At 43.7% G+C, this 26,132-nt stretch overlaps 2 protein-coding genes across 7 annotated transcripts in view; one reads left to right on the top strand and one right to left on the bottom strand.

The window, feature by feature from the left end:
• Positions 1-22,167, top strand: part of ABCG5 (ATP binding cassette subfamily G member 5) — a 30,980-nt gene extending 8,813 nt beyond the window's left edge. For 2 of the 3 annotated variants that reach the window (XM_026486906.4, XM_044378317.3), the window contains 11 exons: positions 2,474-2,610; positions 2,713-2,811; positions 7,101-7,233; positions 8,354-8,493; positions 9,092-9,221; positions 9,699-9,912; positions 10,208-10,413; positions 11,190-11,328; positions 16,362-16,547; positions 20,285-20,397; positions 21,719-22,167. In XM_026486906.4, coding sequence (XP_026342691.2) covers positions 2,474-2,610; positions 2,713-2,811; positions 7,101-7,233; positions 8,354-8,493; positions 9,092-9,221; positions 9,699-9,912; positions 10,208-10,413; positions 11,190-11,328; positions 16,362-16,547; positions 20,285-20,397; positions 21,719-21,912 — 1,691 coding nt within the window. In that variant the 3' untranslated portion in view covers positions 21,913-22,167. Of the gene's footprint in view, positions 1-2,473; positions 2,611-2,712; positions 2,812-7,100; positions 7,234-8,353; positions 8,494-9,091; positions 9,222-9,698; positions 9,913-10,207; positions 10,414-11,189; positions 11,329-16,361; positions 16,548-20,236; positions 20,398-21,718 lie in introns of those variants that run through there. The other variant, XM_044378318.2, reaches the window with a different exon arrangement.
• Positions 6,543-26,132, bottom strand: part of DYNC2LI1 (dynein cytoplasmic 2 light intermediate chain 1) — a 57,364-nt gene continuing 37,774 nt past the window's right edge. Inside the window, exons 13-14 of one of the 4 annotated variants that reach the window (XM_057309295.1) lie at positions 24,798-24,906; positions 8,905-8,919 (exon numbers count right to left, since the gene is read on the bottom strand). In XM_057309295.1, coding sequence (XP_057165278.1) covers positions 24,844-24,906 — 63 coding nt within the window. In that variant the 3' untranslated portion in view covers positions 8,905-8,919; positions 24,798-24,843. Of the gene's footprint in view, positions 8,920-11,848; positions 24,907-26,132 lie in introns of those variants that run through there. The other 3 variants (XM_057309294.1, XM_026486859.4, XM_026486881.4) reach the window with 3 other exon arrangements.

Here is a 26,132-nt window from a genome sequence, read left to right as displayed (position 1 = left end):
TTTTCTGCTAATTATACATATTAGTTTCTTGTATCCTCTTTTCCTTGTATTCTTTTTTTGAATGAACTTTTTCATTCTGCTGGTCCTTTCATTAATGAGTTAATAAATAGTTAAAATACCTTACAAAAAGAGACTGTATCAGCCATTCATCTTTTTTTAAAGATTTTATTTATTTTAGAGAGTGAGAGAGCACCCATGGCGGGGGGTAGGAGCAGAGGGAGAGAGACAAGCAGACTCTGCACTGAGCACAAGCCTGACGCACAGCTTGATCTCACAACCCTGAGATCATGTCCTGAGCCAAAATCAAGAGTCGGACACTTGACTGACTGAGCCACCCAGGTGCCCCCCAGCCATCCATTTCTATGTAAAAAGTATCCCTGAACTAAGTGGCTTAAAACAATAAAAATCATTATTATTTCAGGGTTTCTATGAGTCAGAAATTTGGAAGTGACTTTGTTGGGTAGTTCTGTCTGGAGTGTCTCATGAGGTTGTGGTCAGAAGTCTGCTGGGCTGCAGTCATCTGAAGGCTTGAGCAGGGCTGGAGAATCTACTTCCAAGGTGCCTCCCTTGCATCCTGGCTTCCAGGTTGGTGCTCAGTGAGAAGAAGGCCCAAGAAAGAACCCTGAGTGTCAGCCAGAGGAGGCTGGGAAGGAGCAGCCAGACCAGGATAAAACCAAGAGGATGAAGTAGCATCCAAGCCAGGGGACAGAGACTTCCAGAGAAAGGCAAGCAATAGCATAAATGCTGCTGAGAGGTCAGCACACAGGAAGGTGCCCACCAGATATGGCAACAAGGATGCAACCTTGATGACCTCAGGGAGGTCAGTTTTGATGTTGTGATGGGATCCAGGCTCCAGGATATTTAGAGCTTTTGTCAGAGTGGAGACTGGATTCCAGAAACAGAAGGCAAGGAAGCTTCTAGTTAGAACCACATACAAGGCGTAGGATCATGACTGGGAAATTTCAGAACATGTTTTGAAGGACGACTCGAATGATGTCACATTTTGTTTCTTTACAGTCCCTCTTTTCTCTTCCCACCCTGTCTTCTATTGAAGATGCTGGAGCTAACCCTGAGCTTGGTCAGCCATGGGTTAGATAAGAAGAACACTGCTATAGGAGCTGGGCTTATTCATCTTTGTATCCCTCACGGCAACAAGCAGTTCCTTTATAATATTTGAACAAAAGATCTTCTCTTTGGTTTTGCGCAAGTCATCATATCCTTGGTAGAATTCTCTTGCTATCTTTTTCAGACAGTTCGGAACCTTCTGCCTATATCCTCTGTTAATCTAACTTCTTAGTAGCCTGGCAGTGCTGGTTCCTGTCCATTGACTCTCTGGACTCATGTAGGTCTGTGTCCACTATAAACGGAAGGAGCTGGCTGTTGCCTTATCCTAATAGTATCACCTAACTTCTGAGAAAAACCAAACCAGGGGAAAGCTCTTTGCAACAACCAGCTGGGTCATGCCCAAGGCTCTTAGTGCAGGCTGAGATCAACTTGATTTTTCTAAAGGACTTGCTAGGCTAGTGCTTCGCAGACTCTGATATGCATGGGAATTACCTAGGGATTTTGGTAGCAGAATGTGATTTGGGGGGCTGGGACCTGAGATTCTGCATTTCTAACAAGTGCTCAGGTGATGTTGCTGGTGTTCAGACAGCACTTGATTATCAAGGCTCTAGGTGTTGTCCCCTACTTTGAGGAACCACCAGATGACCCCTGGGTGGGGGGTTTCAGAAAGAAATTCAGATGTCCTAGATTCAAACTGCCTAGGTTTTCTTTTTATTTTATTTTTTTTTTAAAGATTTTATTTATTTATTTGACAGGCAGCGAGAGAGGGAACACAAGCAGGGGGAGTGGGAGAGGGAGAAGCAGGCCTCCCACTGAGCAGGGAGCCTGATGTGGGGCTCGATACCAGAATGCTGGGATCATGACCTAAGCAGAAGGCAGACACTTAATGGCTGAGCCACCCAGGCGCTCCTTTATTCTTATCCTGTATTTTCTTTTTCAACTCAAAACAGCTATAAAATCCCATGAACAGGCAGACAAAGACCCTCCAGGGGCTTGAAAGAAATGACTTGTCCCTCTCTGACTCAGGAGACAAGCCGGAAAGACTCATTGGTACCATGAGAGTTTGACCCAGGGGCTACTGAGAAAGCAAGTCAGTGCTAGACCAAGGGTACACTGAGGATCTGGGGACAGCCCAGCAATGCCTCATGGAGGGAGTCCTTTTGGGCCTTGTTTTCTTTTTTCTTTTTCTTTTTTTTTTTTTTAAAGATTTTATTTATTTATGTGACAGAGAGACAGCCAGTGAGAGAGGGAACACAGCAGGGGAGTGGGAGAGAAAGCAGGCTCCCAGCAGAGGAGCCCGATGTGGAACTCGATCCCAGAACACCGGGATCACGCCCTGAGCCGAAGGCAGACGCCCAACGACTGCGCCACCCAGGTGCCCCTGGGCCTTGTTTTCTTGTCTCAACAGGCTCAGGAAAAACCACGCTGCTGGACGCCATGTCCGGGAGGCTGCGGCACACGGGGACTTTCCTCGGGGATGTGTTTGTGAATGGCCAGCCGCTGCGCAGGGAACAGTTCCAGGACTGCTTTTCCTATGTCCAGCAGGTGGGTGCTTCCCAGGCCTGCCCCCCCCCCCCCCGCCCCGGGCCGCCCGCAGCCCGTCTTGGTCACGGCCACGTTGACGCCTCCCGCCTCCCTCTCCTGCAGAGCGACACACTGCTGAGCAACTTGACTGTGAGCGAGACGCTGCACTACGCAGCGCTGCTGGCTGTGCGCCGTGGCTCTCCAGGCTTCTTCCAGAGGAAGGTGGGTAGCCCTGGGCCTCCTGCGGCCCTGTTCCTTAGGGGATCACCCCACGGGGGCTTCGCACCTCCCCTTCCCTTCACTTGCCCATTCCTCCCCTTCATTCTTCATCCCTTTAGCCTAGACCTGTGCTGTCCAGTATGGTAGCCACTAGTCACCTGTGGCTTTGAGCACTTGACACGTGGCCAGCCCTAATGTAACATGTGCTATGAATGGGAAATACAGAATTTTAGAAACTTAGTCTGAAAAAACAGAATGTGAAATATCTTACTGATTTTTAAAATATTGGTTACAGGTTGAAATGGTAGTATTTTGGCTGCATTGGGTTAAATATATTAAAATTAATTTCAATTGTTGCTTTTTAAAACATGGCTACTAAAATACTTAAATTCTATATGTGGCTTATATTTCTATTGGATGGCGCTATTGTAGGAGCTTTGTTTTTGAATGAAAACAGTTGTTTTTCTCATTGTACTTTGCTCTGTTGAGATTTTTCTCAACTTTCTTTGAGGCATTTTGAATGTGTCTCATCCAAACTAGATTAAGTTAAGGAAGGAACTACTGACTTGTCTACTCTTTTGAGGTTTCAATCTGTTCCTTTAAATGTATCTAATTTGGAAGTAGTCATAGGTAAGCCTCTGGGGACCTTACCTGGAAATGTTGCCTCATTTCTGTCTGGACTGGAAACAGAGAACTCAGGATACACAGCTGTGCCACCTACAAAGCAGGTACAGTTCCCTGGGAAATAGGCCCTCGGAGCCACCAGAGGCGACCAGCAGCATCTGCCTCAGAGGCTTCAGTGAAGCCACAGTGAGGTTCCACCTGGGCACACGAATTACATCTGCAGTGCAGGCTCCAGGGCTGGCCTTCTTTAATGCCACTGAGGCTCCAAGGAAACCCTCCATGTCAGCTGAGGGTATACCATCTTTATCAGGCATTGCTCAGTCTGTCACCAGGGACTTGCTCAGTTTGTCCCTGGCATTGGACTTTGAGACAGGGCTTGAGAGTGAAATTAGGTCTAAGCTGTGTCCCAAGTACCAGAAGATTTGTTTGATATAATGCCCAGGTGAGTAAGGGGCATTCTTCTGTTTGAGAGTCCTAGACAGTGCCAAAGGGTAGCTTTTCCTCCAGAGGAGTCTTAGCAGGGAGCGTGGCCCTCAAGAAGGACCATCAGCCTCACGGTGATGCCTGGCTCGGTTTCCTTCGTGGAGGTTACCTTGGAGTGCTCAGAAGGTATTGCAAGGCTCCTACTATTCAACTGGGTTATATAGGCATACCTCGGAGATACTGTAGGTTTGGTTCCAGATCACTGCAATAAAGCAACTATTCAAAATAAATAGTCAAATGAGTTTTTTGGCTTCCCGGTGCATATAAGTTACATTTACACTAATACTCCAGTCTGTTAGTTGTACAGTAGCATTACGTCTAAAGAAAACCTACTTATCTTAATTTAAGAATACTGACAACACGAAGTGAGCAAATGCTGTTGGAAAAATGGTGCGAGTAGACTTGCTTGATACAGGTTGCCACAAACCATCAGTCTGTAGAAAATGCGCTGTCTGTGAGGTGCAGTAAAGTGCAGTGCAATGAAACAAGGTGTGCCTGCCCTCTGAACTGTCAGAGCTGGCTGGCATCGGTCAGGCTTTGTTCGCACACACTCTCTCACTGCATCCTGGCGTCAGCCCTGTGTGGGAGGCATTATCTCCTGACACACAAGATTAAGATCAGACAGTTGGGAAGGGCAGAGCTGGAATGTGAACCCAGGCCGTCTAGCTCCATCATGCCTCCCTGAGCTCCTGGGATCTCCTGAGTCCCATTGTGATGAGAGAAGATGGAGGTCACGGTCAGCCCACACACGGTCAGCCCACACAGGCATGTTCACACAGCTTGGTAGCCCTGATGGTAAGTGACAGAGGAGTCCATCTGCAGACTTTTCTCTCTGCTTGCTTTAGTATTTCTGTCTCTAAAAAGTGCAGGAGAAGATCCTGTGGGTATTGGGTGGCAGAAATGCAGTCATAAACAGATTCTTCTGAGTTGGTAATCCACTCATATCACATATCCCGCTGAGAGAATGAATCTAAGAAAGCCACTGAGCTCTTCTCCAGAAAATGCACGTTTGCATAAATATTCAGAACATTCGTGGATGTCTTGAAATAAAAATTTTTTCCCTAGGGGTACCTGGATAGCTCAGTTGGTTAAGCATCTGCCTTCAGCTCAGGTCATGATCTTAGGGTCCTGGGATCAAGTCCCACATTGGGCTCCCTGCTCAGCAGGGACCCTGCTTCTCCCTCTCCCTCTGCCACTCTTCCTGCTTGCTCTCTCTCTCTCTCTGTCAAATAAATAAAACTTAAAATTTTTTTCCCCTCTGGTAAATGTTCCTCTGGCACTGACAGTCCCTTAAAGTCCTGCAAAAGTACTCTCTGCTTGAAAGTACTTTCTGAGCAAATCCAGTCCACAGGGTGTAAAATTGACAAAGTGGTTTAGTGAGAAGGAAGTGGTGGTGATAGGACAGAGCACAGCAGATCTCTCCTCTGAGGAACCTAACATAAAGTGGTGCTTGACATGCACAGGCTGTGTTTGCTGGACTGTTGGCTAATCCCTGTGCTTCATGGACCACTTGAGAGAACCCAGACAGTTCTCTTAATCCCAGCTCTGCCACTTGCTAATAGTATGACCTTGGGCAAGTTACACACGTCTCTGAGGATCTGTTTTCTTCTCTATAATAAATAGATAGTGTATCTCTCCTGCAGTTGATGTGAGGAATGAGTCAGTTTATCTGAGAACATACAGCATAGAGGTTGATGATCTCAGTGCATCCCAGTGATCCCAAGGGTTCCTTCTAAGACACTGGATTCCATTCTCCATAGTGTTTGCCAAATATGGGAGAGGCTTTGGGAAAGAGCATGGGACATGTGAAACAGGTTAAATACATGTCTCCTCTGTCCATCCCTTCCGAGCCAGGAGGGGCAAGCTTTACTCCTTTCTTGCTGTTGCACAGCAGATGAAAGGAATGCTCAGGAATCTGCCCTGGCTGGCGAGCACCTCAACCTGGCCATGCCAAACAAAACTCCAAAATCCTATTCCGATGGCAAGAGGAGAACCTTTTTCCAGAATAAATCATACTGGGTTTGTTTTTTTTTTTAATGCAAGTTTAACCTTGTTATTCCTTTGGATCTTTTTCAGATGTGTTCCTTGTTTTGGTCAAACCTTCACCCATGCTGCTGATTCCACCCCCTGGCTCCACTGGAACTTTGTTCCACAAATCATCCCCTTTTTTACTCCAGCGTATTTATTTTTTAATGCAGTGTTTTGTTTCTTTTTTCATTATAAAAGTAATACGATCTCATTAGAGGTATATGGGAACAAAACTCATTACCATATATATATATAAGTATTTTCAGTCTGTTCTAGCTGCTTTCCCCAGGGCGCTATGCAGATAGGGGTAATCAGCAAGGCAGAGCCAGAAGTAGAGATTTTTGAAAGGGTCTCTAGAGATAGGCTAAGCTGAGGAAGGAAAGAAGGAGGGGAAGGGAAAGGCCAACTTTCTTGATTAGAAATTCAGTAAAGAACTTTTCTAGTTACTGTTGTGGGAGAGTTGAGGAGAAGGAGTAAGGAGATGGTTTCAGGGTGTGGCAGAGTCTAAGGCAAATAGAACTGGGGGAGACAAGACATTAAATGTGGCTGTAGGTTATAAAGTGGGTCCCCTGGAAAGTTTTTAAAAAGAGTCAAAGATTGGCATTATTTTTAATTACTTTTGATAGCTGGGTTATATTTGATGCAAAATCACACTGAAATTGGACCACATGGGACTTCAGGACTTATTTGGGTTATATAAGGGTAGCCAAAGTTCATTCAAACCAAATTGGACTTTTTTTTTTAAACATATAAAATACTTATAATAAAATATCAAAAACCAACCAAACAAAAAACCTATTGTACCTATGCCTTAAGGGATTTTTCTGTATGCTGAACTTAATGTGGCATCTGAAAATAGGAGCCCAGTGACCTCTCCATTGTTGCCTGGTGAATTTCCCTGAAATAAATAATAGTTTTTGCTGCTCTGGAGACTTGAAAAACAGTTGTATTATTCATTTTAAGCTGACACATGTATTATGGCCTAGACCAAATTGGATTTTATCGTAATAGGCATGTTCTCCCTAGGGTGTGGTGAGTCTGAAAGTGGCCCAAGCACTCAAGGGAAGCGTGCTGCCTCTCCCATGCCATCTCCACTCCATGAACTGGAGCAGCGGCCGAGCAGTGACCAGCCATCCCGGACTTTGTGTCTCCTACAGGTGGACGCAGTCATGGCGGAGCTGAGTCTGAGCCACGTGGCAGATCGACTGATTGGCAACTACAACCTTGGGGGGATTTCCAGTGGCGAGCGGCGCCGGGTCTCCATTGCAGCCCAGCTCCTTCAGGATCCCAGTAAGTGGGACCCAGAACTGCTACTAGCTGCTGCCTGGGCATCTTCCATGTGTCTGCAGACATTTTCAGTCCTTTTGTTATAGTCTCCGTTTGGAAAGGGGCTTGTGTGGAACTGACATCACTGAGGTTTTTCAAACTGGGGACCCAGTTTCTTTGGAAATACTGCATAGTTCCTGATGCTGTTTTATCCAAGTACAAAACAGCTCTTGGAAACACTGCATTTGTGTTTTAATGTTCAGTTAGGGTCTTCCGTGACCACAGGGCTCTGGCCTGTCCATTCCTCTTACTAGAGCAGCAGCACTGTGGGTGCTGTGGAAAGCCATTGAGTTTTGGTGTGCCTAGAAGGACTTATGAAATGGCAGGCATTAAAGCAGGACTTTGATACACAAAAAAGTGTATATTTTGGAGGGAGAAGCTATCAAGATGAAGTAGCCAGTCACCTGCCTCTCCTGCTGGGTTTGGTCATTCCCCCCACCACTGGGGTAATGTCAGCCCTTACAAACACCCGGAAGAGGATGTACTGCGCCTGGATACTCCACTGGGGACACTACGACTGCCTGCTCTTCAGATGGTGGTTGGTCACTAGAAGGCAAAGAAGAGAGATGTTCTTAAGAGCCCTGCTCACTTTCTGGGTAGAAATGGCCGCAGTTAAACCCTCTAAAGAGCCTCAATGCCTGTCTCAGCTCAGACTTTGCTTTATGGGGCAGAGTCTTGCCGTGCAAAGACCCTGTCAGTGTTGTAAAGTGCTCCACATGAAGTGAGGTATATCTTTTCAACCAGCCTCCTCTCAGCCTTTTGAAAACAAGGGTGGCCCGCTCGCCAGCCCTTGTTCTTTGTCACGGTCCTCTGGACAAACCCAAACAGTTCAGAGTACCCTGTGAGAGGCCTGATCTTGTTGCTGCCCTGGCCCCTCAAGGATTAGGGCTAAGATGTGCTCTGGAGCTGGGAGATGGGTCCTCTGAGGTCAGGTTCCTTCACTTGGGCTCAGGCTACTTCTCAGAGTGCACTGTTTGGATAGGGTAAGATGGGATGGGGTAAGACAGCTCAGTAAGGAACTGTTCAAAATTCTGAGTTTAGAGCCCAGAGCTCAGTCTTGTCAGTGACCCTTCCTTGCTTGCAGAGGTCATGCTGTTTGATGAGCCTACCACAGGCCTGGACTGCATGACAGCAAATCAGATCGTTATCCTCCTGGCAGAGCTGGCTCACAGGGACCGCATTGTAATCGTCACCATCCACCAGCCACGCTCCGAGCTCTTCCAGGTGAGACAGACTCTTGTTCCTGCTTAACTCGTCAAGGGTGGGTAGATGTGTGTGCTGAGCTGGGGATTGTGAGGTAGAGATTAGTACTCATTAGCCAGGGTATTTGGGGCCAATAGCTCCTGATATGGGAAGGGCACCTACCATGTACCAAATACTCTCTATGCACTAGTTCATTTAGTCCACACAACAATCCTGTGAGGTGGGTATCAGTATTGTCACTTTACAGAAAAGAGGGAGACTTAGAAATGATGCAAAATGGAGTCAAGGATCTGAGATTAAATAAACATCTTGTCCAAGGTCACTCACTCAGGAGCATGGCTGGGCCTCAAACCCAGGACCGCTGGCCAGGTCCAGGAGTTCATTTTCACTCCAGACGTGATGCTGGACCCAGGCCGGATGTAGCACGATGCACACTGCCAACTCAGGCTAAAACAAACAAACACACAAAAAAATAGGGACGTGCTCTGTGCGTCTCCGGTGGGCATAGTAATAATACTGATGCATGGCTGAGATCAACAGGGACTGACTGCTTGGAAGTTTATTCTCCAGAAGGATATGGTGACTTGATACACACTAAAGCCATTGACTTTCCCATCAGCTCTTTGATAAAATCACCATCCTGAGCTACGGAGAGCTGGTTTTCTGTGGGACACCAGCGGAAATGCTTGATTTCTTCAGTGGCTGCAGTTACCCTTGTCCTGAACATTCAAACCCTTTTGACTTTTATAGTAAGTTTTTTTTCCCCACATTTCCCATCATGAATATTCATTCACTTTTATCATCTCAGATTTCTGCCTAGATGTCAACAGCACTAGTGGATTTTATCCTTGCTTTTGTTTTGGTGATTTCACTCTTTAAGAAGTTAACTTGGCTGGGTCAGTTAACTTGCCACATAGATGACCTATCAGAATGAGATGGGGGACTTCTCTTAAATCGCTGCATGTCCACTTTGTCAGAGAAAAATCAGCTGAGCTTCTAAATTCTCCCAGAAAGCCCCCGTTGAATCCTCAAGGCCTTCCTGGTAGCTTTAAAATATTCTGATTTTATAGGTGGGCATGATCAAGAGGTGTTATTCCGATGGGATGAGGTATTAGCTAGTACTCCTCAATCAATGATGAAACAGTATTAGCCATTGTGCATTGTCACACACATTATATATGCATTTAAAAACACATGGGTCATTTCTTTTGGGGAAAAAAAATTAGTGGACCTGACATCAGTGGATACCCAAAGCAAAGAACGGGAAATAGAAACCTACAAGAGAGTCCAGATGATTGAATCTGCCTACAAAGAATCAGCAATTTATCGCAAAACCTTGGAGAATATCGAAAGAACAAAACACCTGAAAACATTACCAATGATTCCTTTCAAAACCAAAGATTCTCCTGGAGCTCTCTCTAAACTGGGTGTTCTCTTGAGGTAAGAGCTTCACCCCGTTTTAGGTGGTTAGACATCCACCAATAAAAGAAAAGGAATTAGGGGCGCCTGGGTGGCACAGTGGTTAAGCGTCTGCCTTCAGCTCAGGGTGTGATCCCGGCGTTATGGGATCGAGCCCCACATCAGGCTCCTCCGCTATGAGCCTGCTTCTTCCTCTCCCACTCCCCCTGCTTGTATTCCCTCTCTCGCTGGCTGTCTATCTCTGTCAAATAAATAAATAAAATCTTTAAAAAAAAAAAAAAAGAAAAGGAATTAAACAGGGTTTTTTGTCTTTCAGGAGAGTGACAAGGAACTTAATGAGAAATAAGCTGGCAGTGATGATGCGTCTTGTTCAGAACCTGATCATGGGTTTGTTCGTCATTTTCTACCTTCTGCGGGTCCAGAACAATGTGCTGAAGGGTGCTGTCCAGGACCGCGTGGGTCTTGTATACCAGTTTGTGGGTGCCACCCCATACACAGGCATGCTCAACGCTGTGAATCTGTGTGAGTGCCCATGCACAGCAGGTGCACCCCGGGGGCGGGGAGGGCACTTCCTCTCTTCCTGATTATCTTCCTTCTCCAGCTAGCATCTTGCAAGACTCCACCATTATAAGGGTATTTTGCTGAGATAAGCTTGGCCCTCTCCAGATTCTCTCCCTGGGGAAGGGTTAACTACTGAGTTACTAACATCTTAGCGTGAATTAGTTCACCAAGTAGATCTCTCTGAGGGTCTAAGGATCCTGGGAAACGTGAAGTTAGGAGCTGCTGGTGGGGAAGCATTTTTTAAAAGATCATTCCTGGTATCCCTATCTTGGCCATTAGGATGTATAGCCCCTGGGGGCCCAAATACCTGCCAACTTTGCACTCTTCTTTTTAGAGCTGATTTTAGGACAGCTAGCACCTAATTTTCAAACTCAGAATCCAGAAGCAATACCTAGTTGCCTGATGTTCTGTGCCAAGACCCTGCACAAAAAGAGGACAAACTACCTATCACATCATTCATGACCCTTTGCACACGTGTTCTTGAATTTGTGACAACCCTCCCCTGACTTGAGAGAGGACGACAGCTTTTGCAACCATATTGTAACTCAGGTAGTGTAGATTTCTGTGGTGGGAAGTATTTACAGTTCTGTGGACAGCAGGTCCCCTCTTGCCATGACTGCGGAGCCCCAGCTGGTCCCTACCACCCAGTCCATAGAACTCAAGTTCAGTTTGGACTAGCCCTCCTTCACTCAGCTGTGTAGTGACCGGCCATTCTGAAACCTGCCTTCTGTGCCTAGTTCCTGTGCTGCGAGCTGTCAGCGACCAGGAGAGCCAAGACGGCTTGTACCAGAAGTGGCAGATGCTGCTGGCCTATGTGCTGCACGCGCTCCCCTTCAGTGTCCTTGCCACCATGATATTCAGCAGTGTGTGCTACTGGTAAGGGGGCGTTCAGAGATGTTTAGGCCTCCTGGCAAGTTCCAGGTGGCCACTGGGACAGATGGAGGGGGAGCTCAGGGGTAAACAACTCCCTCCTCTTGGCCGTGGAGGTCTGTCTTTGCCCATCAGTGCCCATATAATGTCCTGTGCTTCAGGACAAATAAAAGAACCTGGCTGGGACCACATGGGACCTGAGAGCAGACCCACAGGACTACATGGTGCCAGGGACTGGCGTGTCCCACATCCTCTGCAGGGCCTGGGGAGAGAAGATCGCCCTAAAGTCGTTGGGATCCAGGTGCAGAGGCAGCGAGCAGCTGCGGAGTATCAGTTAAACATGGGCTCCTGTCAGCTGGAGCGGCAAATCTGTCTGAGGTTCCACCAGCCCACCTGTGACATCCCAGGTGGGCTGGCGTGAGGAGGCTTGAGCAGTGGAAGAGGGGCTGTGGGAAGAGGCACTGGGGCACCACGAAGCATCCCTGATGCCCTTAGGTTTTGAGTGATGGCATATAGACAGTGCTGCTTTTTGTTTCTTAGAGCTTTTGAAGATATAAATCCGAAAACGTGTAGTTATTTGCATGATTTGTCCTCATAGGGAGAAGTATCTTCCCTGATTCCCATGGCTTTCCCTTAAGAAAAGATGGGGGTAGTACCTGGTATTCTGTGACTCTAGTAGTGTAACAGTGCCCAGCTTATCGTCCCAAGAGAACTTCAGGCAGTTCCTGAGATGTTGTCTGTCTGCAGGCCGTGGGATTCATGAGCAGGTGCTCCTGACGTAGCCAGGATACAGACCCATGATACGTGATATGAATAATTATTATGAACTAAGTGATACATAAGTAAAAGACAACCAGGGCCTAGTAAGTTTGAGCTCCCAGATGAACAGTGGGAAGGTCTTGGTGCAGGTGATTAGAAGTTGGGTGTCATTCTGGAGAGTGACAGAGGCAGAGCCACTTGCTCCGAGTTAGCAGGAGGGTGGGCTCCCCGCTGAGGGCGATGGCAGGGACCATAGGGCCTCTCCGCTGGCCCTGAAGAAGCCTGCTTGTTCTTTGACACTCAGGAACGTGCTGAATCTCTAATCTATGATGTAAACTACAGGCCCGTCTAGTTCAGGCTGAATGATCCAGGAGCAGGTTTTTAAAAATCTGATCATTTTTGAGTAAATCAAGGTTGCTGAAAATTGAAGACCCTGCTACTTTAGAATCTTGCCACTCATTGTGGCCCACAGACCAGTGTCAGCCTTACTCTGGAGCTCGGCTAACATGCAGGATCTCCGGTCTAGCTACTGAATTGGATTCTGGGTTTAAAAGGATGTCCCAGGTGGTTCATAGGTATTTTAAAATTTGTGAAGCACTGATTTTTGAAGACCATATAGTATTTGAAAAACTGCCCATGAGAAGGAAAGTACTTTAAGATTTGAGAAAACAGGGCAGTTTTAAACTAGGTTCAGTGTACGCATACACGTCATGACTATTTTTGATAAAAAGTCAGACATAAAAAAGTCCGTCATTTCCAGTGGCAGCACAGCTGTTAGCAGTGTAGCAAACACTTCCAATTAAGTGACAGAAATATTTGTGAATGCCTACTGAGTGCTAGGCACCGTACTAGGTGCAACAGAAGACTCGAGTGAACAGAAGGTGCTGCCTTGTGCACTCAAGCTTGCAGCTCTGAAATCTAAACAGCTCTGAAAGCCACAGTGCTGTGTAACTCTCTTAGCAGCACAACTGACCTGAACTAAGTGGCAAAATCTGATCTGAACTGACATGATGTTCTTTGTACTTTTCTCACATTAACACTGCTGTTCAGCAAAAATGTTAACATGCTTGATTACAAGCGGAGTCCCTGATCCCACTGTGACAAGTATGGTCTATGCAGTGTACAGCCATTCCAAAACCTGAAAATTGCCACATTCCAAGACACAGTCTGGCCCTAAAGCATTTCAGATGATGGATTGTGGACATAAATTTCCAGATACTTTACTTCAAGAGAGTGTAAGATTAGTATTATAAGAAAGCACAAACACTATGCTGAGGAATAGAATAATAACCAACACAAATAGAGCACTTGCTTTGTCTGGCACTAAGAGTTTTAAATATATCAATTCATATAATCCTTGCAATCATCCTCTAAAGGTTGTGCTGTGATTATCCTTGTTTGTAGATGAGCAAACGGAAGTACAGATGGAGTAACTATCTTCCCCACCTCACATCCATTATCCCAGTTAATTACAAAGGAGAACAAGAGGCCATTTGGTTGAGAGGACAGCTTGAGAGATGAGCATCATTCCAATGGATAGAGGAGGGAGCAAGGGCAGTCCAGGAAAAGAAAGAGCGAGGCCTTAAGTTCAGGAGCAAAAACATGTAAGACTTTTCCAGAGAAAAGGTTCAGTTGTGCTGTGGGAATGAAGGATTGGAAGTAGTGAAAGATATGACTGGCCCCTCCAGTGGGGGAGGTGCTGAATAGCAGGCTAAGGGGCTAAAGTGGACTTGATAATGGGGCATAGGAGAGAACCAGGGAGTGACCCATCCGTGTTGGACTCTGGAGGGTGAGGCTGGCACACTTTGCCAGCAGACTGGAGTTAGGGCAGAGACACCAGATAGCCCAGTGAGAAGCCTTGGCAACAGTCTGTGGGAAAGGCAGAGGCTCAGATGAAGAGAGCAGCAGTGGCAGCAAAAGGGGGGGGATCACTTTGAAACTCTGGGATAGTAGAATCGAGTGGGCTCAGTAACTGAATGGATTTGTTGGTGGTAAAGTCATGGATGCTGCCTGAGACAGCATCTTTATCAGGTTTGCCAGGAACGAGAACGGATTTGGTTGCAGCTGGCATGCTACAGGATACCCGACTGGACATGTCAAGCTGAGGGGGAGTAGTGGGTTGCCCCAGAAAGGAAAAAAGGAGTGAGGGTAAAAGCCTGGGAATGGATTTTATAGAGAGGGTACTGGAAGGGGAGGAAGCAGTCTGAGTGTAAACCTCACGTGGCACATTCGGTAGGTGGGAAGAGGAAAGCAATCCAATGACAGAAGCGGAGGTGGTGGTCAGAGAGGGAGGAGAAGCAGAACCAGGCAACATCAGAGAAGCCAGGGGAGGAGAGCATTTCAAGGAGGTGTAGGATATCCATTCATATTGCAGAGCTTCACAGAGATGAGGCAGCAGATTAGGAGGTCATTGGCAGTCTTCCCAAAAGGAGCTTCAGCAGAGTAGTAGGGGTTCAAGGTAGATTCACAAGGGAAGAAATAAGGAGGAACAGGGAAGAAGCAGATGCTGCTCGAGAAGCCTGGCGCAGTATAGGGTAGGATGGCGAGAACGCAGTTGCTCACATGGTTATCAGGCTCAGGGAATGGATGTTTTAGGATACGGTAAATAAGACCATCAGGGAAGACCATTAGATTGATAGTTGATGAAACTATAGCAAAATAGGGTAATTCACAGATCAGGTTTCCAGGGTAGTGCAGGGTAGGGATAGGTGAATCAGGATAACATGAAATCAAGGAGCTAGTAGATAGGATCAACTTGGCAACAAAAGGGGGAAAAAAGAGAATGAGCACAAGACATGGAAGATGAAAAGTAGGGAAGGTAAAGATAGCAAGAAATTCATAAAATGGGAAATGATTCCATCTGCTGAGCACTGGGGAGGGAGTTTGACATTGGGGAGGGGGTAATTTAAAGTAGAGGTATATATTAGATACAAGGGACGTGGAACCCAATAAGCAATGAGAAAAAATTAGGGGTCTAGAGGTCAGGTGAGACAGAGTGCATCTGATTCGCACAGCAATATATATGCCTTGTTCAGCATACCTTCAGGGAGAGGACCGAAGTGAAAGAACAGGGCTCTCAAGGTGTGGGGATTGGTAAGGCAAAGAGTAGCAGGAGGAGGTGTAAGGACCTGAGGCAGCGAGGGCTTTGGGGAAATAGGGGACAGGAGGGACGCCATGATCAGAGACAGTGCTTTCATATGGAATCTTGGAAAAGTGGAATAGTTCTGAGTAACATTTAAGTCCACGATCTGGTGAGTGATGAAGATCAGGTGGATGGAGCCCCTGGAACTGATCAGGTTACCTAATTAGGAGGCACTGATGTTGATGGCCGCCGATTAGGCAGGTTAAAAAGACCTTGAGGATAATGATAGTGGAGAGGAATGCAAAGAATGACCCTGGTCCAGATGCTATAAAATCATCAAAGGTGAGAGAATGTCGTAAAAACCACAAAGGATTGCACTGGGAAAGAGAATTAATAGTACAAGCAAACTTCATAATTTGTATAGGAGGAAAGGTAGAGGGCCTTGAAGAGTGGTCCGGAGGCATGTATATAAGACAAGCCAACTCCTTTTCCTTGCTCTACAAGTGGAAGAAAGAGCAGCCATGTCTAATGGTTGCTGAGGACATGCTATCACCAGGGAAGTGTATTTAGTGGAAGGAATATAAGAGTTAAGAGGCATGAGTGTAGGGAAGTCTGTTTACAGGAAAATGAAGATCAAATCAATGGAAAGGGCTGGCAGAATGAAAGACAAGAATGCAATGAAACAGACCTGGGAGGGCTAATTCACCAGAGGATGGAGGCAGTGAGGGGTTTTCATGCTGGCAACAACCCTACATAACAGGGATGAAGTGCAGGGATGGAGGGGCAGAGAAGCAGGCTGAGTGAGCCCTTAGCACTGGGACAGTAGGCTAGCTACGGTTGGAGCAGTGCCAGCTAGGCAGAACATGGTTATTTCTGGAGAAGCCTGGAGAGTTCAGCCCTTCTACTAATTGCACCAGTTGTGACCACTGTTCAAGCGTTAACATTTTCCTCTGAGAACTGAAGGAGCTGTAAAAGGGGAAAGGTGGCACACTAAGTTGGAGCCAACAGAAACAATTTGTGCTCATAAATGGCCTCAGAGGTTGGCTCTGTTCCGAAAAGGCCTTTCACAGGGGAGTTTGGCTTACCCTGCAAACTCTTCCCACCCACTAACCATCATGGACTTATTCATTGAAGGCACGTGTGGTATTTTTCTTAAATAATCCTTGGAGAGGAAACTAAAGACCTTATGTTTTTCTAGGACTCTGGGCTTATATCCTGAGGTTGCCAGATTTGGATATTTCTCTGCTGCTCTCTTGGCCCCCCACTTAATCGGTGAATTTCTAACTCTTGTGCTACTTGGTATGGTCCAAAACCCAAATGTGGTCAACAGCATAGTGGCTCTGCTCTGCATCGCTGGGATACTTGTGGGATCTGGATTAGTAAGGTAAGAATATGGCAGTTCAGAGGACTTTCATTGATGATTTGTGGTTAATGATGACAATAAGAAATGAAGAGGAAAGAAACTGCAGAGGAGAGCTGCAGAGGAGAGCTATGTGATACTGGCTAAAGGTATCACCTTATGGTCTGGAGCGCTTATAGTGCTTGCTTATCATTATTAGACCTTGATCTCTTTACCATTTGTTCAGTAAATGGTAGATTCACGCTGAGAATCAGGAAATGACAATTTAGGCATGTTATTCCTATGATTCACATGAGGTAACAAGAGGAGAAAAACCATCCATCCTCCAGAAAAACTTGCAGCCTATTATTACAAGCTAAATAGCATGCATTTAATTCATTTCTGCCCTGGTACTGTGGAGTGTGTCTATTCTGGTTCTCAATTCCCAATTTCTTTTAGGAAGTAAGAACAGTCAGATAAGAGCTTGCATGATAAAAGACTAATCAGGAAAATATCAGGACTAGAAGGACACACACTAAATGTTAACAGTAATTACCTCTGGGTAATAATTTTTTCTTCATATTTTCCTTTGTGAATTTCTATAATAAAGCGTTTTATAAGCAAGAAAAAATACATATATACACATACATACATTTTTAAAAAGCAGTAGCAGAAAGGGTGGAAAATTTTAGAAGGGTGACAGTGGAACCAGGCAGGTGAGGTTAGTGGGATCACATAGCTAAGAAAGTGTGAAGGTGGCTGTTTCTTTGACTTAAAAATAAAAAAGCTCCCAGAGCATCTGCTATATGTAATTACAAATATATATTTAATTATTTAGCTCTCAGAGCAATCCATGTTCGGGTAAGAAAACTCAGCTCAGACTTGACTTTGCGACAGTGAAACCACTGTGAAGATTCCCAAGCTGCAGGCGGCTCCCTGGAGAGAGGACTGACCCAGGAGTCAGGGACTTCCTCTACCATATATCTGCCACATGACCAGGGCAAGTCACTTTTCTATCTAAATTAGTGTCCTCGTGTATTAAATGGAGCTCATGATCTTGGCCCCACCTGCCTCAAGGGCACATGAGAAGCAAGTGAGATAATCAACAGGAAAGCACTTCATAAGCTGTAGTGAGTTATATAAAGGTGAAATATTACAAAGCAAAGTGAGCTGGATTTGATCAGTCAAGGAGGACTATGTTTACGACAGCATTATTACATTGTGTTTGTGGTGCTTAAATGGTTGTTAGCATCTGTAAAAACTGCACAAATCAAATCAAGCCAGCGAGGTACAGATCCAACTTTGGGTGGGATCTCCTCTTGAATATTTGAATCATTACCTGTTCCAGTCAGTCTGGCACTATTTAGTGTATTTGGTTTGTAGAAAAAGGGGATTCGTTATTCTGAAAAGAGAGGCAGTGGCCAGCATTACCAAAGGCTCCTGGTTTTCTTTTTTCTTTCTTTCTTTCTTTTTTTTTTTTTTTCCCAAAACCTCAACATTCCAAGGCTTTACCTGGATTCCACTCCAGGTCACTGAATTGAAACTCTGCTCTTCGGGACCACATCAGCCTCCTAGTCATAAAGTTCACATTCTTCCCTCAAGTCATGCCTTTCCTGAGTGCCTGCCTGCAATATTTGCATTTTGGCTGCCTCCTTCTTTAAACACAAACAGAGATAGCTTTGTTCTTTCTACATAGAAAATAATGCAAGTTTTTTGGGGAAAAAATGTACACAATACAGAAGTGTATAAGGAAGAAAGTTAACGTTACCTGAAGTCTCACAACCTTCAGTTAAACTTTGTTGTGTATCTTGCTAGACTTTTATATAATCTTTAATGAAAATGAGACTGTAATATTGTGAAGGAGTTAAGTATGCATTTAACAATATAATTCGGACAGTCCCATGTCAAATTTAGATCTACAGTTCCTTCCTCTCTGAAGTACTCCAAGGATTTCTGTGATGTAGCCTGATTGTCCTCCCGCGTCTTTCACAGACCTGTTTGTGTCCCTTTGCCACCCGCACGAAGCCTACCTGCTGTTCCCTTGACTAGGTCAGCTCTCTCTGAAAGAAAGCCTGTCCTATGCCGCTTCTGTTGCAGCCTTCCTTTCAAAGGATGGCAGCCGCTGGAGGCCAGTAGCTGTGCCTCATTCATCATTATAGCTCTTCTCAGTGGCTGGCCCAAGGCCTTGAACCAAATAGGTTTGCAAAAAATAATCTGCTGAATTGAGTGAATGAATGACTGCTCTCTCTCCTGGGACCGCCCTCACACTGGGACAGTCACCAACTTCTGTTGGGTTTCTTCTTTGCTGTCAAACCACAACTGCATGTGGAGCCTGAGTGTGCAGTGTTCCACCCTGTGTGGTGCACTGCAAGACAAAGGCACATGGTTCCTGCCTCGGAGGGAACTTTCTGGCCAGCTGGGCAGCCAGCCTCTCATGGCCATCATCTTGTTGCAGGCCTTTGTCATCTTATACTTGAACTACTGCTGTCACCTGCTCCCTTTTGCTTTTCCGCTGTTCCTAATCTGCCCTTATTATGGTCCCTCTCCTTGCTGGTGCCACGTTAATTCTCTTAAAACACTGGTTTTATGGTGTCAACCCACTGCAAGGGTCCAAAACAGCCGGTTCCTGGCTGTCATTCCAAACTCCGCTTCAGATCCTCTGTTCCAGCCCTTCTGGCCCGTTCAGTCCCACATGCTGTCCCTGACCTGCCAGTGCTCATACCATCGCTCCTTCCTATAATGTCCTTCCTTTTCCCTCCTTCTTCCCCAGGTTCCTACCTGTCCTTTCCAATTAGCAGCCTCTCAGTGGGCTGATTGAATTTTGTGCCTTAGAACATTGCCAATATCTGAAAGTCATGGGGCTTGGGTGTCAGAGGGGAATAGGTAAAAACCATAAATACTAAGTACAAAAATGTCATGGACATGTGGTGCTGGATTATTATACTTGGCACAAATCATTTACCACTGTGTATTTTTACAGTCTTAAGGATATATAGTCTATGTCCCCAATTACATTGTGAGTTTTCTAGGGGTAGGACATTTCTTTGGAATTCCTCAAGCATTTAGAACTAGTGCCTCGCAAATAGAATTTAATACATATTGTTGATTGACAGAAGTTATAGTGGACAGAGAGGCCACAAGGTCAGCAGAAAGACTGAAGAGGGGACAGAGTTCATTTTCACAACAAACATCTGCTTGCTCTCTCCATCCTCTCCCCCTGTATCATAGTTAATTCTCACTTCACACACTAGCTCCTTCAAATCTGTTTAACCACAAATCTCCTCTAAAGTGATTGTTAGGTGTGTGTTTTCTTTCATGTTTTTATCAATGGTGCTTACCAAAGGAAAAAAAATTAGACACCAATCCATCATCAGGGGATTGTTAAATTAAGGTTTCTACTATAATGGACCACCGAGCTATAATTAAAAATGATGGAGTGCTATGCTTACTGACTTGGAAGGCTGTCTGACACATAAGTTCGGTTGAAAAAAAGGTTAGAAAAGAGCATGAAGAGTGTGATTCCACTTATGTAAAATTTTATAAACACAATATACGCATGTTACACATGTCACCAAAATGTTAACCATAGTTATTTCTGGGCAGTGGTATATCTTTGTACTTCTCAGTTTTGTTTGATGTTTTTCACAGTGAGCACAACTTTTATAATGAGAGGTAAAAACTATATTCAAAATGGGAAACATAAAATGAGGGTTGCTTTTCTTTTCATTTGGTAGGACTGTTAGGAGAGCCTACTGAATTTCAGCTCACTCTTTTTTCTTCAGAAACACAGAAGAAATGTCCATTCCTTTAAAAATCTTCAGTTACTTTACATTCCAAAAATACTGCTCTGAGATTCTTATAGTCAATGAGTTCTATGGACAGAATTTCACTTGTGGTAAGTACTCTATTTTGGATTTTTTTTTTTATTACCCTGAGGAAGCAATACCCTGAGGGAAATGTATTTTTTAGATAAAAGTTATATTTTATAATAGATTTAAAACCTTGTTTTGAGGGCGCCTGGGTGGCTCAGTTGTTTAAGCATCTGCCTTCAGCTCAGGTTGTGATCCTGGGGTCCTGGGATCAAGTCCCACATTGGGGTCCCAGCTCATCCGTGAGTCTGCTTCTCCCTCTACCCTTCCCCCCTGCTTGTGATCTCTCCCTCTCACACTCAAATAAGTAAAAATCTTTAAAAAAAATCTTGTTTTGAAATAAAAGTCTAACAGTTTCTCTGATTTTTAAAATAAAAGTCAAGTCAAAGGCCAACAGCTTAAGGCCACTCTGATGTTTTTTAGAAAACAGTAGACCTGGGATGCCTGGCTGGCTCACTCGGAAAAGCATCTGATTCTTGACTTGGGGTTTTAAGTTTGAGCCCCATGTTGGGGGTAGAGATTACTTAAATAAAATCTTTAAAGAAAACTGGTAGACCTAATGTACACCAAGGTAAACTCTAGTATACTTTGGGTAGAATCAGTTGGTTTGGTTTTTTTTTTTTTGTTTTTTTAAGATTTTATTTATTTGAGAGAGAGCATGTACATGTGCGAGTGGCGGGGGTGGGGGAAGGAGGAGAGAACTTGAAGCAGACTCAGCACTGAGCACAGAGCTCTACTCAGGGCTCGATCCCACGACCATGGGATCTGAAACCAAGAGTCGGATGCTTAACTGACTGAGCCACCCAGGCACCCCTAGGATCAGTTTCTATACCTACTGAACAGAACAGGTTGAAGCGGTTGCAGTGGCTTCTTGTTCCCTAAAAATGTACGTAATATATAGCTGAGTAAAGCCATTTTTGGCAAAAGTCTGTTCCCCAATTCCATGAAGCCAGTGGGAGCATAAAAGGTCCTTCTGGCCATGGAAATCCCAGGCCACTCCACAAAGGCAACTAAAGAACAGGGCAGAATTTAGTAGTTGTTTTAAATATTTTTAGGTGGTAACAGCACCTAGGATATTTAGTACTAGATGATCATAAGTGATCATGATTTTTATCAGCACTATGGTAATGAGTTTATACCCCAAATGGAAACAAACCCATCTCCATCTTCAAATGAAGCCAGGGCCCAGAACACTCACTATTGCTTCAACTAAACATGAATTCTGGGCTCTCTAAAATGTGCTGTGTCTTTCATGATGAAGGGTACTTAGCGGGCAGTTGGTAAATACTTGTTGATTAAAGTACCTGGGAAGCATCGTATCTGACACTGTCCCTCTCTTCCTCGCAGGCAGCTCAAATGGTTCTGTGACAACTAATCCAATCTGTGCCTTCACTCAAGGAGTTCAGTTTATTGAGAGACTCTGCCCGGGTGCAACGTCCAGATTCACAACAAACTTTCTGATTTTGTATGCCTTTATCCCAGTTCTTGTAATCCTAGGAATAGTTGTTTTTAAAATAAGGGATCATCTCATTAGCAGATAGTAAAGAACACTGCTGCAAAAATGAACTTAAGCCCCAGATGTGCAGGACTACTTTGAATGTCTGAAATAAGAAAGCCATGTGCTTCTTGATAGTACATCTTAAGTCTTTTAACCATTAAAACTCCATCTGTGCCCCTCAGATCCATGCAGGCTCTGAATGATATTCTGACTTGCAGGGACGTGTGCTATTTGGAAATTGTGAGTGAGCTGGTCCAAAAATGTAAATAGTAATAATTCATAAAGTTATGGGAGACTAGTGTGACTGTTTTCTTTGTTCTAGACACGGATAAATAGTTCAGTTAAAAAATTACGCTTACAGGGCGCCTGGCTGGCTCAGTCGGTGGAGTGTGCGACACTTGATCTCAGGGTTGTGAGTTCGAGCCCCACGCTGGGTGTAGAGACTACTTAAAAATAATAGAAAATTTTTAAAATTATGCTTACAAACAAAATTAGGCTTACATTTGATAAAAGATTTGGTAAGAAGACGATGTCTGAGTGGCTACTGACTGTAAGTAACAAAAAAGAGTTGTGGGTTTGAGTGAAACAAAGCATTGTGCAAAATTGGGGGGTGGGTGTGAATGCTTTCATTACCATTGAAAAACCCACATTGATGTGTACACGTCCACATGAGGGTCTGAGTGACCCAATCACACTGAAAGGAAGCTGGACCGATGCTGGACGATGAAGACCCCTGATACAGAGCACCTGGTGATTTTTTGGGAGATAAAATGAAAACCTGCGGGAATGGGCTGAACTGAGATCACAGCATACCAGACAGACCTCAGGTAATGTTTTTAAAGATTAATTTGCTATTTTTCCACTTTTCACTTAGTTTACTATAAATCAAAAGTGAATGTTACTAGATAAATAGTATGCACTGAGAAATGACATCTTTAAGGCTAGAGAGCAGGGGTTATTTAAAGTCCATACAGAAAAGCTGTTCAACTGACACAGTATTTACACTAAGAACCACCAGGTTCCACACACGAAATTCAGGTTCTTGAATCATAACGAGAAAGGATGCTGATTAATACAAATAGATACTTGTATTACATATTTTTAGGGATGGAATGACGTATATAGATGATTAAAATGGGTTCTATACTAAATGACTGATTATCTTTCTGATTGATCTTCAGGTAATTCATGTACAAGTCTGAAAAGACATGTCTCAGTGTTACCATGGCAACTCTGAGGGAGACCATCTTAGTACATGAACTTGTTCAATTGCTGTGACCTAACTTGTAAAGAATGATAAATTATAGCATTTGAAATGTCTCATATTATAGCAGAAAAGATCATTTCATTAAGGAAACCACAGTAAAATTCTATTTCTTAGAATTGTATTTAAGGATCTGGAGACATTGGCAAATTACCAGAATAGTATTGTCAATTTTTATAAAAGGTCTCTGACACTGATGATTATGGTGTAATAGTTACATAATGCCTTACAGATTATATATGTCACATCAGTTATAGACAGTTCTGCAGATGATAATCTATTAAAGTAGTTCAAAGAGAGTCCCACAGGAACCTCTTTTGAAATCGCTGATTTCAACTTACTAAAGATATGGGTGTGCACTGTAAGTGGAAACATTTCTACTATTCATATGCAGATGAATTTCATTCTAGCTCAGAAACATTTGGAAAATTGACACAGCACGTGACTTCAAGCTATTAAATGTTAGTGATACCATCTTAGAAAAACACAATGACTTTCAACATGTGATAGTCTGTGTCTCAAGTCAAAAATGGACAGTGATGTGTAAGACAATCAAATTATGTAATAGAAATTTCTATTACTATTGTGGAATAGGCTGTTTCTTCCCAAGTCAGTGGATATTTCTGAGATTATAATGTTCACTATTAATTTAAAGGGTGCTCTTTCTCCACAGCACTTGGGCAGGATGCTTGTCTGCACCCAAGACTGAGGGTCTTTGGAAACATGCTGAAAATCCTGTTGTCAAGAGTGCTGGAACCACATGGACTGCAAGTAATTTATGAAGTCTTATTTCATTGCAGTGATCAGGTAGTTTGCTTTCCACTCAGATACCATTCATCAGTTTTGGTGTTCTTGGGGTTAGTAAGTGTGCTTATTTGAAGGTGGGTGCATGGTTTATTAGAGTGAACATATTTTGTAACGGAAATGGAAGAACACAGAGTAAGTGACTTTCTTGGTCAATGACAACAATTATGCTGACTCCAGATTGAATGTGGCTAGTAGGTACACAAATTCGTAGGATCGAGAAGGCTTCTTCAAAGCTATTTCCTTTTGGAAATGCTCTCTCAATAGTACTGATTCATGAAGTTTTGGCCTGCTTACTGATAGAATATATCCTTTAATTTACCTGTTTTTCAAAAAGTTAAACTCAAAATAAGTATGTCAGACTCATCACAGGTGCTGATTAAAAATGCAGATTACTCTACCCCATTCCAGACCCACTGATTCAGGATCTCCGGGTGTGGGGACTCAGGAATGTGCATTTTAAATAGGTTCATCACGTACTGCTTGTGCCTGTATTTTAGAGTCAAATGGTGGTACTTGTGCAAGTGACCCACCTGAGAACTCCTCTGAGAAGGAATCTAATATAAATGCTTAAACTCACACTCATAATTGTTAATAAAGGCTCTTACTTTCATAGTCCTGAAATGATACAAGCAGAAACTTGTAAATGCTGAACTGAGTATACACTAGTTAAACATATTAGAGAAAGGTAGAAGATTCTTTTTATTTTAAAAAATACTGCATGTAATTACACAACTTTTCCCCTTTTTAAAAGTATCCAGAGACTTGCACTAATACAAGAAATGCCACTTGTTCTTTAACAAATTACACATTTTAGCTTCCTTAAGTTATTACCATTATAGCTAATAAAATAAACTTACTTGTATTTGGGAAAGAATAAATAAATACATTATAGTTGAATTAGGTTCAAGAATCAAGCTCAATTTGTTTCCAAGACTTGGAAGAACTTCTTTTGTACTGTTCCAGTTCCTAAAACAAAAATGTGTTAAGAAAAAAAACTTTAAAAAATTAAATTGCTTTAGCATTTTTTTTTAGGTATGACAGTACATCCTTTATGGTATTATCATCTTCAGAATTTCTTGACAATTCTGTAAATTCTTAGGATTTATTTATTTATTTATTTTTAAGATTTATTTATTTATTTATTTGACAGAGATAGAGACAGCCAGCCAGAGAGGGAACACAAGCAGGGGGAGTGGGAGAGGAAGAAGCAGGCTCATAGTGGAGGAGCCTGACGTGGGGCTCGATCCCGGAACGCCGGGATCACGCCCTGAGCCGAAGGCAGACGCTTTAACCTCTGTGCCACCCAGGCGCCCCAGGATTTATTTTCTAGAAATGTAGAGTTTTCAAAGTTTCTGTGTAGCCTACGTAACAATTAGAGATGCTGTTATTAAAGATGAAGTTATATACTGCATATAAATTCTTTCAACCCTTAAAGTATGACAAATGCATTTATTTAAAAGTGATCTTATTTTTGTTTCCTGTTCAACTCTTGCCAAAACTGGGTTGAAGTTGTCAAATTACCAATATTTAAAATGTATATATTCTTATGACCCAGTGATTTTGTGCCTTTCAAAATGTGTCTCACAGAATAAGAGCATAAGAATCTAAATAGAAGGATATTCACTGCACTGTGTACACTGGGGCACAACTGGAAACAACTTAGCTGTCTCCCAGTAAGGATGTTATTAAAGACATCAGCACTCATTCACATGGGGCTTCATGGGCAGCCAGCAAAAATACCAGCAGTCATGTGTGCCACGTGAAAAAAGCAAATAGATGGGAGAGAGGATGGAGTAGCTCCACTTTCTATTTTATATACTTCTGTATCTTTTGAGCGTTTTTTTTTTCAAAAGAGTATATGTTACTTTTACAATTCATAAAATAAATTCTAGTGTGGGTGGAAACCCTGCATGAGATGATTCATATGCAAAGGGATTATCAAAGGGGATTGCCTCCTGGCTTCTTACTTGTTGTTCAGTGTCTTAATAACTGTACAAAGTATATTATTTCAGATAAGCAGAAAGTGGTTACTCTGCAGGATAAGGCAATCACTGTTCTTTGGCTAACATAATTGAAGTTCATAGTTGCTATGAAAAGCAAATTTCATTCTCGTTTTCAGAAAAATTGCAGATTGTCTCTTTTACACCTATACTCAACTTATTTAAATTTAAATGTTAAAAGTTTTAAAGCTG

The sequence above is a fragment of the Ursus arctos genome, unplaced genomic scaffold, assembly GCF_023065955.2.
Source record: "Ursus arctos isolate Adak ecotype North America unplaced genomic scaffold, UrsArc2.0 scaffold_8, whole genome shotgun sequence".
Classification (NCBI taxonomy): Eukaryota; Metazoa; Chordata; class Mammalia; order Carnivora; family Ursidae; genus Ursus; species Ursus arctos.
The sequence above is the reverse complement of the archived record's forward strand: the minus strand, read 5'-3'. Positions and strand labels throughout refer to the sequence as shown.